General features: G+C 41.4%; 1 protein-coding gene across 23 annotated transcripts in view; it reads right to left on the minus strand.

Moving 5' to 3' along the window:
• ROBO2 (roundabout guidance receptor 2) overlaps positions 1-12,165 on the minus strand; it is a 1,095,356-nt gene that overhangs the window by 166,685 nt on the left and 916,506 nt on the right. For all 23 annotated transcript variants that reach the window (XM_077342393.1, XM_077342394.1, XM_077342374.1 and 20 more), the window contains one exon: positions 3,029-3,156. In XM_077342393.1, the coding sequence (XP_077198508.1) occupies positions 3,029-3,156 (128 nt within the window). The remainder of the gene's footprint in view (positions 1-3,028; positions 3,157-12,165) is intronic.

Consider the following 12,165-nt stretch of genomic DNA (forward strand, 5'->3'; position numbering starts at 1 on the left):
GAAGGTGAACGTAAGCTACTTTGAGACTATTTCTGGTAAAGTTGCATTAAAAAACCAAATCCTCCTCTCCTTAATGTAAATTGCATGGAAAACAACTAATGTAAGACTGCAAGGCTATATATATATATTTACTTACAAGAACCTATCTTCTCAAGTAAAAAGGCAAAAAATTGGACCTGTATATATCTGTTGTCACGATTGTCATTTTTTTTAAAGGGCACAGTTTTTGTTTGTAACTTAAATATAAAGTCTATATTGTTCCCCTCGTGACTTTTGACTTTAAATGTTATAATTCTAGGTTTTTCTAATCTTGATTCATATCTCAAGAGGTTTTACATATATATGTAACACAGAGACTTTTTATATTGAATAAATACTATGCCTATGGCTAGTTAAATTAGAAAGCTAAGGGGAAAAGATAATGAGAAGTCTTCTTTCATGTAGGAAAATCAATTATATACTTTCCTTTTCCACCCTAATTTGCTCAAGTTCAAGCTCCAGTGAGTTCAACAGATCCCTCCCTGCCCCCTTTGTTCTAGTCACTACCCACATCAGCATGCTAAGCTTTAGTGGATGTAATTTTTTATGTCTGTACAATCTGTACAATAGCTGATGTTATAAAGGAAACTGAAGTGTGCAGTCGAATATTTCTATTTTTCTAAAGACAAAGAACACTATTTTTTAAAGAAAATTAATACTTTTTTTGCTTTTCTCACAACATGGAAATCCAGTCTCATCAAAAACAAGTAACAAGGAACTCCTTGGGAACTTATATCATAATCTCTGCAGTATCACAACAATATTTCAGTAGCTGGATTACTACAAGATACCTCTTTCTTCTATTATCACTATAGAGCTCTCCCCCTCTTTATGCAACAAGGTTCATTTCTACCTCCCCCTCCAAATTCAGAAAATTCAACAGAACCGTGTCCATGCATTAAATGGATGGAAATAGAAGTCAGCGTCTTGAATCAGTTGGCCCTTCCTCTAATAAAACAATCTATAGAGTCTTTGATCATCTGATTTAATGTGTATGGTAGAGAAAAATCAATGATTAAACTAAAAATGTTTTCATTAACCTTTTATATCTCTACTGAGCCTTCAGCCTGACTGCTAAATTATGAAAAACTGACTTTTTGACTCCAGTGTGAATCCAGTGCATCCGTCATGTATGTGTTATATATATATGTTATTATATATATTATTATATATGTATACATATATCTCTACCCATGCTCCCAAACTTAATGTTCATGGCACCTTTTCTGGTAACCACCAAGTGTTTTTAGAAAGTAGAAAGGGTCAGTTAGGGCTTCTCCTCAGTGAGGGTTCTGGTTGTGGGATTTTTTAAATGTTGCCCTAGCAGTAGCTACCATAAGAGTTTTCACTGTATGACTGAAGGTAAACTGCAGCAGTTGTTTTATAGTTGACTCTGCTGTGGCAGCCATTTTGTGGCTGTACCAAACGCACCACTTCAGAATTCATAATCATATCTTTTCTGTTCTCTTACTCCTGTCTTTAACTCATTCCGGCCAATCCCACTCGGGCAGAAAATGCTGAGAGGGTGCAAATGATGCAACTGCCAGCCAGACCCTCGTTTGCCCTGGGCTAAGAGAGAATACGTGTTCCCTTGGTCCGCTGCATGGACCAACAGGGCCTGTACTGCAGCAAGCCCATGTGGGCAAGGAAGGCCTGGCTCCTCCCCATCCTACAGTGGCCTATAGGGGGCAAATATGCTATAGTTTGTTTTTTCTGCACTACATGGAGGACTGGGGCATTTTGTTTTATTTTACAGGAAGGTTCCTGCAAAATAACCCATGCCCCCCCACACAGCAGAACCTATCCACCACCACTGTGTTTCCCAGGGAGACACATTTCAGCACTGGAGCAGATACAGCACTAAAATGTGCCCCCATAAAGCTGTGGGGTATAAAGCTCTGCAGCACTGCACCGCTGGCAGCCCAGTGTACCCACTGCTGGGCGGAATGGCCCTCTGATAGCTAACTGCCCTATCTCACACATCATAATGAAAAAATATATTACTTCTATCATCAGAACTCTTCCCTGAATTATTTAAGAAAATAAACTAAAAGGGGACACGAAAAGGGGAATTAAGTATAACAAATGAAGAGCATAATCTATCTTTCTTTGTATTAACAATTTATACTATCTGTTCTTTTCTATTTTTATCTTTATGAAAATAAAAATGTATATATATAAAAAAGAACTCTTCCCTTTAAGCACAAGAGTTTCCTCCTTCCTCCATTCTACCATTTTCTCATGATATAGGTAGAATCTAAGAGCCTCTTGTGGCGCAGAGTGGTAAGGCAGCAGACATGCAGTCTGAAGCTCTGCCCATGAGGCTGGGAGTTCAATCCCAGCAGGTTGACTTAAGGTTGACTCAGCCTTCCATCCTTCTGAGGTCGGTAAAATGAGTACCCAGCTTTCTGGGGGGTAAACGGTAATGACTGGGGAAGGCACTGGCAAACCACCCCATATTGAGTCTGCCATGAAAACGCTAGAGGGTGTCACCCCAAGGGTCAGACATAACTTGGTGCTTGCACAGGGGATACCTATACCATTTTAGGTAGAATCTATAATTAGGTTCCTGCAGTCACTATCTCTTGTCCGTATTCTAGAGCTAGAACTGATAAATGAAAGTTGCTTTCAGAATAATTGTACTGATATAAAATTTTACATGCATGGGAATTCTACCCTATCACTCATTGGAAAAGCACAGACTTTGCATATATAGTCCCATGTTCAAGCCACAGTATCTGTTAGGGATCCTTGATTGAAAGTCTTAAGATACATTTGAGTATTGATACATGGTAAAAATGATTTCAGTACCAGCCAATTATCAACTAAGAGTAAAACTTAAGAATAACCTCTAAAAAAACCCAGAAAATAATCTTCTAATACAAAAATTGGTTTCAATATAGTTTGAAAACTCAACAAAATCACCAACTCTCCCCCTCCAGAAAATAGGGATAAAATATGTTAACTGTTAGTTCGCTCAAACGCTTACCTCTGACTGTAAGAGTAGCAGACGCTTCAACTTTTCCAACTCTGTTCTCAGCAATACATGTATACGTCCCTTCATCTGTACTCATAGTTTTTTTAATGCGCAGGGTGTAGTCATCTTTGATGTCATATCTACATTTCAAAAAAGATGAAAATCACTGTTCAGCAAGGGGTGGCTTAATTTTTCACCTGGAATATACCAGTTTTATTCTATTTTAGGTACCTCTCTGGAAGACAATTTATTACATGGAATTAGATAATTCCATTGAACATTAATCTTCATGACAGTTTTATTGCTCTATGCATTACTTAAAAACTTTACAGTCATAAAATTAGTATTGCTATGTGCATGAGATATCAGGGCTTTTTATTAATAATACAAATGATTCTGCCCTTGATCTAGAATACTGTGATAAAATAGATGTAACATGCATCAGTTATCAATAAATGACATGCCAGATTTACCCAGGCTGTAACTATATATGAGGTATATATTTCGCTCTTAGTGTTCTGGAAAATGTCTTAAAAATATTTGATCATATTAATTTCCTAACAAAGATTACAGAACTCTTCACAGTCAGGGCAATTTGTCTATCTCTCTTTTACATACACACACTCAAACAGATACAGCTACAACCAACAGAGCAACTGCAGATTTTGAGGATAGTTTCTATGGTCCACACAGTAGATTTCTGCTCCAGAACAACCCTGATAGAAGCATGAAAATATATTCAACAGCACATTCTGAAAAATACATACATCATTGAGATTGGGTAAGAAAACGGCTACATTTATGAGGGGAGAGGACAACTATGATAAGCAAAATTACTAGGGCATGTTTCTTTATTTTTAAGAGCTGAATCACATCTACTGAAACAGCATACTAGGTATAGATATAAGTATGACGAAGGCTATATTATTAAGATATATTTGTTGTAGTGTTCTCCAGATGTCTGTGGGCTACAGTTTCCATGAGACCCTGCCAGCAAATCCTGACCTCCTTTTCACCCTCTACTGCCAATAGTTCCCTCTCAAACTGGCATTCGCCATCACAAACAATTAGTCACGGGGCCAAATCCTTGACAAAGTCAGCCTCCATCTTGAGGAGCCTGTGTTCAGTCACAGCCAACTGTATGTCACCATGTCACACGTCAGATGCTTCCAAGACTTCAAAGCCATGTTACACCTTGTCCAGAACAGGGCATGCTGCTCCCACATTCAGACCTCATTGTTACAAGAAACATCATCTACCATGAGATCCTCCTATGAGCTACAGAGAAAACAACTATACTGCAGTTGTCATCACCCAATGCCAACAAGCCTTCCTCACCACACTTTCTTCACACCCCTGTCTACCCCTCTACACCCTTATTTGCACGCACAGCAGCAGCGCAACCCCCCCCCCAGAAAACATCCCTCCATTCTCATTCTCATGCACTCATGTGCAAGCCTACCCTCACCTTCCACTTTCCACCCTTAGGCACAAATGCCTGTTGTATTCTTTGATACAACGGGCTTTACCCCTAGTATTCTTATAAGACTACAGAATGGAATGTGAAAAGCTTTCTCACTTCCACGTAGATATTTATTTATTTATTATATTTATATACCACCCTCCCCGAAGGCTCAGGACAGTTCAGGTAAAACAGAACAGAACCAATATAGATAACTTAGATTAACAGTAATGAATGAAGTGAAACAACAAGCAACATGGAACAGTAGAAAAACTGCACATTTTTTTGCAAGGAGGTATTTGAAATTACTGATGCTCCCAGTTTCCTAATCCTCTGCTCCTGTGAAACTTCACATAGAGACTTAAATTTGCATAGTTTTTAGTCTTATTTGTAAACTGCTTCACGTGTAATTTGAGTGGCACTGGAAACTTTAAATAATCAATAAATTCACTTTGTGTACATGTATTGTCAAGTCACTTCCACTTATGACAGCCTTATAAATGAATGACCTGTCATTGACAGCATACCTTAGGTAGTTCTTATCCCTGTGTTTTCAGCCTGTGACAGGATTGTTCTACCAATTGAGGGTACTCAAACAGTTTCTGATTATCTTTAATCCGCTCCTGCGGAGTGGATCAAATAAAAGGCTAAGGGCTGTTGGGGAGGAGTTAGGGCGGGCCCTGTCAGGGATAAAAACTCTGAGGAGCGAATCAGAAGCCGCAAAGCGGCTCCTGATTCGCTCCTCAGAGTGGCAATCCAGGGCCAAGTGGCCAATTGGGAGGCACGCAAAATGCGCCTCCCTATTGGCAACTTGGCCCGTCTCCCGAATGGCCCGCCGCTAACTCTACACTCCTCCCGAGCCGCCATCCTTGCCGGATGGCCACCGGGCAGGAGCCTTGCCCCACGCCGCTGGGCTCCAGGGAAACTTCTTTCCCTGCGCCCAGCGACTGCCCTTCCCCGCAAACAGACCTCCACGATGGCCTACCCCACCAGCTGCCACACGACCCCTTCCCACCCCCAAACCCACACTTACACGAAGCCGCTTGGCTGACCGGCCCTGGAATTTGCCGCTGCGGCCACACCAAAGCTTTGAGCCATGCTTCCCCGCTTCCCCCGGAATTTGCCGCCGCCACGCCCAATTCCACGTGGACAAGATGGCGCAGCTGACTGAGACAACGATGGCCAACCACTCCGCGCCCAGTGGCCTGCCGATGCCTCCCACACCCACCCTAAAATACCACCGCAGCACTGGAGACCGCCGCGGAGCAGCTGCCGTGAAGCCGCCACTCCGAGCCATTGGATGCCACGCTGAGCCGTCTGCCCTCCTGCTGCCCAACTCGGCTCCTGGATGCTGCTGCCCGCCCAAGCCCCGCCAAGCTATCGGACGCCGCCCTGAGCCGCCGGCCCTCCCGCTTCCCACCTCCGCTCCTGGACGCTGCCGCCCGCCCGAGCCCCGGTGAGTCTCCTGGATGGGAAGGGGGGCCGCGCAACGACAGCAACCCCTCCCAAGCCAGGCCCCATCAACCAGCTGCCCGCGGCCACGTTCTCCCCCAGCTAGCGCCCACTGTATTTAAACGACAGCGGGCTTAATTCCTACTATTGAATAACTTGGTTTGTTTTAAACAAGGGGTATGCATTCGGCTAAACCAAGCCAAGAAATGCCCCCCAAATACCTTACTAGTATTTTCAGGTATTATTTAAGCTGATGATTACAGTCCGGTGGCATCTTTTTATAAATTTATAGTCAGGTGGCACCTTTAAGATCAACAAAGTTTTACTCAAAATATGAGCTTTTGTGTGTACGCACATTTCCTCAGATACAATGTCACTGTATCTGAGGAAGTGTGCGTGCACATGAAAGTTCATGCCTTGAATAAAATTGTAATGTTGCTGCCAGCCTTGTTCCATGATAATGATGAGGAAAATCTGGGGAATACCGTCCCTCCCAAACCCTGCTGGCAGTAGCACTACTGATAGGGAAGGCACATCTTGACATTCTGTACCCCTACCACTCCAGTTGGCTTTCAACTTTTGACTCATCTGGCACAATAATAGGTAATCAAAGCACAAAACATTATTATCAGCCCAGTCACCCTCCTCTGCAGGCCATCATGGAGGTGGTGTTATATACAAACATGGTATCTTGGGTAACAACGTCAGCTATAATATACTGTCCTATAATATACAGTGGCTCCCTGTCCTATAATATACTGACACTACCAGCCTTTCATATCAGAAGCTGTGAAACAACTATGTTCAAGTTCAAGATATGCCTTCCCACAACCTTATTTGGGTATATTCAATTATTTCTATTTATACTCGACCCTTCAACAGAGGCTCAAGACTCTTTTGATTGTTGTGTGCAGTAATGCATAATTATAATATTCCTGGACCTTTACAAGTAAGAAGACATGAAAGTGAACATGGAGAAGTCTAGTGGCAGGCATCAAAAGGCAGAATTTTTTTAGAGCTAATCTTGCCAGATGTCCCTCTAGCCATGGAACACTGTCAAGAAGTAACCCATAATATTATGTTAGCTAAAAAGAAACTATGGGTAATAAACCAACTTTGCATCCTGGTTCAAAACTTGCTTTCAGGAATCCTAACTAACCCATCCTTAGTGCAATGGCCTGCATTAATTAATTATGTCTGAACCAGGTCTGAGAATCTAGACCAATGCAATGGTGAAACACATCTGAACATATTTTGCCTTGAAAACACTATTGGGTGGCAATAGGTCAGCTGTTACTTGACAACACTTTACACACACACATTTAGAATATGGAGTCAGGAATACAAAATGGCAGATCAAAATAAAATTTATTCCTCTGTTTCCAGAGGCATGTTTCTCACTCCTTAAAAAGGCATAAAAGGGCTGAGATAAACCCAGACAGACACAGTCCATTTGAACTTTAATGCAGACAATCTGGGAAATGACTCTGCCATCAGCTTTGGGCTGCAGCTGATTCATTCCCACTCCATCTCACTGATGTGCTGGTCCTGGCATGCCAGCCAGCTGCTTGGTAAACCTCAGCAGACTTTATGTTCACACCTGTCAATCATACAATAGTAGCTGAACAAGTTACTTTTTGGCATGCTGGGGCAGAGAGCTGGCTGCAGCTATAATCTTAAGTACCAGTGTGATGATGGAAGAATAAATGTATCCCTGAAGTGGACAAACCGGCACCTATTTTTCAGAAGCAACCACAGCTCATTGCATTCCATCCGGCCATATTATCAGTGGCATTCTATACCACCCTGAAATTGCATGCTATCTAACAAGCAGCCAATGTATAGAAGGCTCACAGGATAGTGCAACCATCTGGTCTCCTGAAGAATTGATGCAGTGCCCCTTAGTCATCTGTTCCACTCACTCTGCCCACACAAGTCATTATGGTTCAATGATAATCTATGATAGGTGAATGGAGCAAATAAGAGACTGGAAGATAACTGGCTCTGAATTTGCTGTGAAGCAGCAAAGAAACAGTATGAAATAGAAGGTTCCATTTATACATTCAGGTGGCTGATGGGAAGAGGAAATGAAAGACACATCCTGTTTATCTGCTCTAGGTGGAACACTACTAATCAATTCAAGCTACCTCCTTTACTAAGTACCCTTAAGGCACTCATGGCTCAAGGCCATATGACCTTCATTACGGCTTAATACAGAGTCCTTGAAAGGAGGTGGGGCATTTACTTGGTATATAAAAGTATTAATGCTCAACAAGTCATTTTCATTCTTACTGACTCTTGCTAAACTACGTTTGAGTCTAGTAGTTTTATTCAAGGTACAAGCCTTTGTGTGCATGCAGAGTTCCTATGATACAAGAGTCTTGTTGAGACATCCTTTTTAAATAGTGAGCAATTCAGACAGCATTCCACACCCAAGCATTTAATCAATCAATCAATCAAATCAGTCTTTATGGTCATTCAGACCTAAATTACACCCAAGCATTCATATACACAGGGTCATCCAGAGGAAACTAGGTTCTTTCACCTTTCCTGTTGATTGCTTGGATATAGTTTTTTAACGCTTAGCAAGGACATAACAATTCCATCCTTTCCCCAAATCTATACACGTTGTCTTCCCCTAATAAATGGACACCTCATTCTCTTACAAATCCTTTGTGAAAGGAAAAGTTGTCATGTGAAGGAGACTCGTTTGACACAAAAGTTATTTCAATCAATCAAATAAATAAAATACTTTCTTTCCCTGTAGAGTATTATGAAATGGTCAGATAATTTGCTACCATAGATTCCGAGCAGAGGGCAAAAGGAAGCAATACTTGGAAGTTTTGAATTTGCATTGCTAGTTAAGGAGAGGCCACACAACTGTTCTTGTTCTCCATATAGAAATGTATCCTGTTTGCCATAGTCCTCCCTATAACAGACCAATTGTGGTAGACTGGTGTCAGTGAGGTCTTGAGAAGCTAGGTTCAAATTCCTTCATGACCTGAATCTCACTGAATTAAATTCAGTTAGTCATTCTTGTTTAGTCCATCATAACCTAAATGACAGTTGTGATAAAACGGAAGAAGCAAGGGATGGGTTTGGGATAGACTTCAAATAGGTTGAAACTTCTTGAATTGAGGGACAATTTCCATTATTCAAAATGCACCGTCTAAGACTCCTAAATTTCTAATATGGAAGCTTCTAGTATGAAGTACCTGTTTAATTACATGTGCAGTAAAGTAATTATTTTTTAAGTATGCTAGTGATAACCACATTTATGAGAATAGATGTTTTCATTAATCTGTCCTCCATTTCTTATCAGAATGGTAGTATCTGAGTAATGATACACAAATAATATACTAGTTTCATACTAGTTATATGTTTAGTAACACTTCCAAGTAATTATATCTATCATGTTCAAAATAAATATTCCATTTGTTTAAATGTAGGAAATGAGATAAGAATGATCTCTATTGTTTACAATAGTTGTTTGTTCCTGGAATTTCAGGTGAGTGATTCAGTATTTCACCTACAAATCAAGATTTCCCTGATGTCCAGCTTTTCATTTGTTGCATAAACACAGCTGCCATTTAAAAGCAGGCCTACGATTACAGCCGTGGAGAGATGCCAGGGCCAGGAAGATGGTTCTGTGAAGGTTGGCAATCCTGCAAGCGAAGCTTTACTGCAGTCTGCTGTCTGATACAGGGGTTCTCCCACCATTTGGCTGCACAACGGGAAAGAACCCCATCCTGATTGGCCAGATGGCCTATTGCATTGGGGCAAGGAGGTGGGCTTTTTCACAGCAAGGATCTTCTTCTGCATATGCAAGTCACATCAGGTAGCCAGTTTCTGGCTGGCATCTTTTGTGTGTGTGTGTGTGTTTTAAAAAGGGAGGAATAGGAGAAGGTGGGCTATTTGCTTCTGGGCAGCATTCAGCGGCTGGAGTTTTAACTAGGGTGTTCTCTGGTAGCTTGTTTGTAGTGCTCATCAGGTGAGCTGATGGATGACAGTTAAAAGGGCTTTATAGGACTGCGGCTGTGCTTTTCTCTCCTTGGTTTATTTTGGGGTATGTTTTGCACTTTTTTATTTTGCTTTTTTAAAATATATATATTTTGCTTGGCAGGGATACTTGGTCTGCATCCAGATTTTCAGTATCCCTGGTCTGAGATGTCCTTGGTGTAGCAATTGCTCTCCTTGCATTCTTTTGGCCTTTTTTTCTGCCGGGGTTTTTTTGCTCACATCCCCTGTTTGCCATTTTATCGTTTCTTCTGTTTAGGCTGCTGCTGCCAAGGATAAGCAGGCTCCCAGGTGGGAGACTGGCACTGGCTTCTCCTGTGACTTCCTAAGCACTTTCAGCCATGTCTCACCAGCATGGCACCCTAGGTGCTTAGTGTAGTGGTAAGGAGTGCAGACTTCTGATCTGGCGAGCCGGGTTTGAATCTGCACTCACCTACATGCAACCAGCTGAGTGACCTTGAGTTCGCCACAGCACTTGGAAAACTGCCCTGACCGAGCAGGAATATCAGGGCTCTCTCAACCTCACCCATCTCACAGGGTTTCTGTTGTGGGGAGAGGAAGGGGAAGGCGATTGTAAGCCGTTTTGAGATTCCTTTGAGTAGAGAAAAGTGGCATATAAGAACCAACTCTTTTTCTTCTTCTAGAATGCTCTTTTGTCCATCCCTGGTTTCCCTGGGGAGATGGCAGCCCCCTTGGCAGCAGCAGTTGGGGCTACTAAGTGAACTATGTGTAGTAGTAAGAAAACAACTATAAAATGCCACACGAAGTTATTCCGGTTTTGAAGCATTGGTTGCAGTATATTCAATGTTACATTGGCCATGAAGAAATGGGAGCTGATGAAACTACATTACTGGTAAGAAAATCCTTGCAGAAATGGGGTGATTCTGATTTGGAAATCTGGGAGTTACTGGCTCATATGAATGCATTCTTTGTTTTTCTTTGATTAATAACATTTGCACAATAGTGTGCCTTACAGACCTTGCCGTAGAGACCATTTTTTCCCATTGGTACAAAGCATTGCTGAAAAAATGTGACCCAATCAGATCTTGCCCTCGGATAACATGTGCTATCATCACTGTACTGTGAATTGAGATTGATTAGTAACCAGCTGTGGCAAAGTGAGTGGAAAATAAATTTGTATTACTTGGAGTAAAAATAGAAAATTTAATTGTGTCAGCACCATTACCACCACTAGGTCAAACAGTGTATGAAACAAAGCAAGTTAATCTATAGTGTTTAGATATAGTTTAGGTTCAGGTATTCAAGCTACACACTACTTTGTAGCAATACATTTTCAAAATCCAAATTACCTTTTCTTGAATGACATTCCTGACTATATTAAAGTGAACAGAATTTGAAATGTAGTTATTATTTCAGTTTGTATACCAACGCTCTTGAATATCAGTCTGCCAAGAAGCAGGTAAAATTATTGAAAGGAGTGAAAGAAACCTGGCAGAGGTCAATGGACCTCGTGCACCAGTTTACAGTGCTGGAACTGAAGATGCAGTCCATAGATCTGAATTCTTGGGCCTTTACAATGGACTCTTCTTCCTTATCAGGACACACATGCACAAACAGAGAGTACAAACAAATCTCCCCAAAGAAGTCACTAAGCTAGTGGTCTTCATAATCAAATCAGCTCCTTGCTCAATGGTTATTATGCCACCTATGCCAAGGAACACACTACAAGAATCAGATTGTCCAAGGCTTAGGAGTCTGGAAGAAATGAACAGTATAAACTACCTGGAACTTGGTACAATCAGACTAGCACTGATTGCTTTCCAGAACCTATCAAGGAACAAATACATGCTAGTGTACATAGTCAATATTATGGCCAAGATGCATTTCAATTAGCAAGGAGGCACCAGATCATTGATGCTTCTCTGAGAGTCCAAAAATCTTGTTGGATTCGGCAGAGAAAAAGTTGGTAGATTTGAAAGCAGAACACCTATTCAGTCTTACAAACCTCCAAGGCTACTGGCTAAGCAGGGAATATTTAAATCCAGGACAATGGAGGCTAAACACAAAAATCTTCTGGCAAGATCACACTTTATTTCAGGATCCATACCTTGTATCTTTTTTACAACATTGGACAACAATCAAGTTGCCAAGTTTCTAACCAGTTTCTATAATAACAGGACAGAGAGCAAAGATGCATGGACTTGATGTTGACCCTGGGGTCTGTTACTGGCCTTCCTCCCAAGCTGAGGTCTGAATA

Source organism: Paroedura picta, chromosome 6 (genome assembly GCF_049243985.1).
Source record: "Paroedura picta isolate Pp20150507F chromosome 6, Ppicta_v3.0, whole genome shotgun sequence".
Lineage (NCBI taxonomy): Eukaryota > Metazoa > Chordata > Lepidosauria > Squamata > Gekkonidae > Paroedura > Paroedura picta.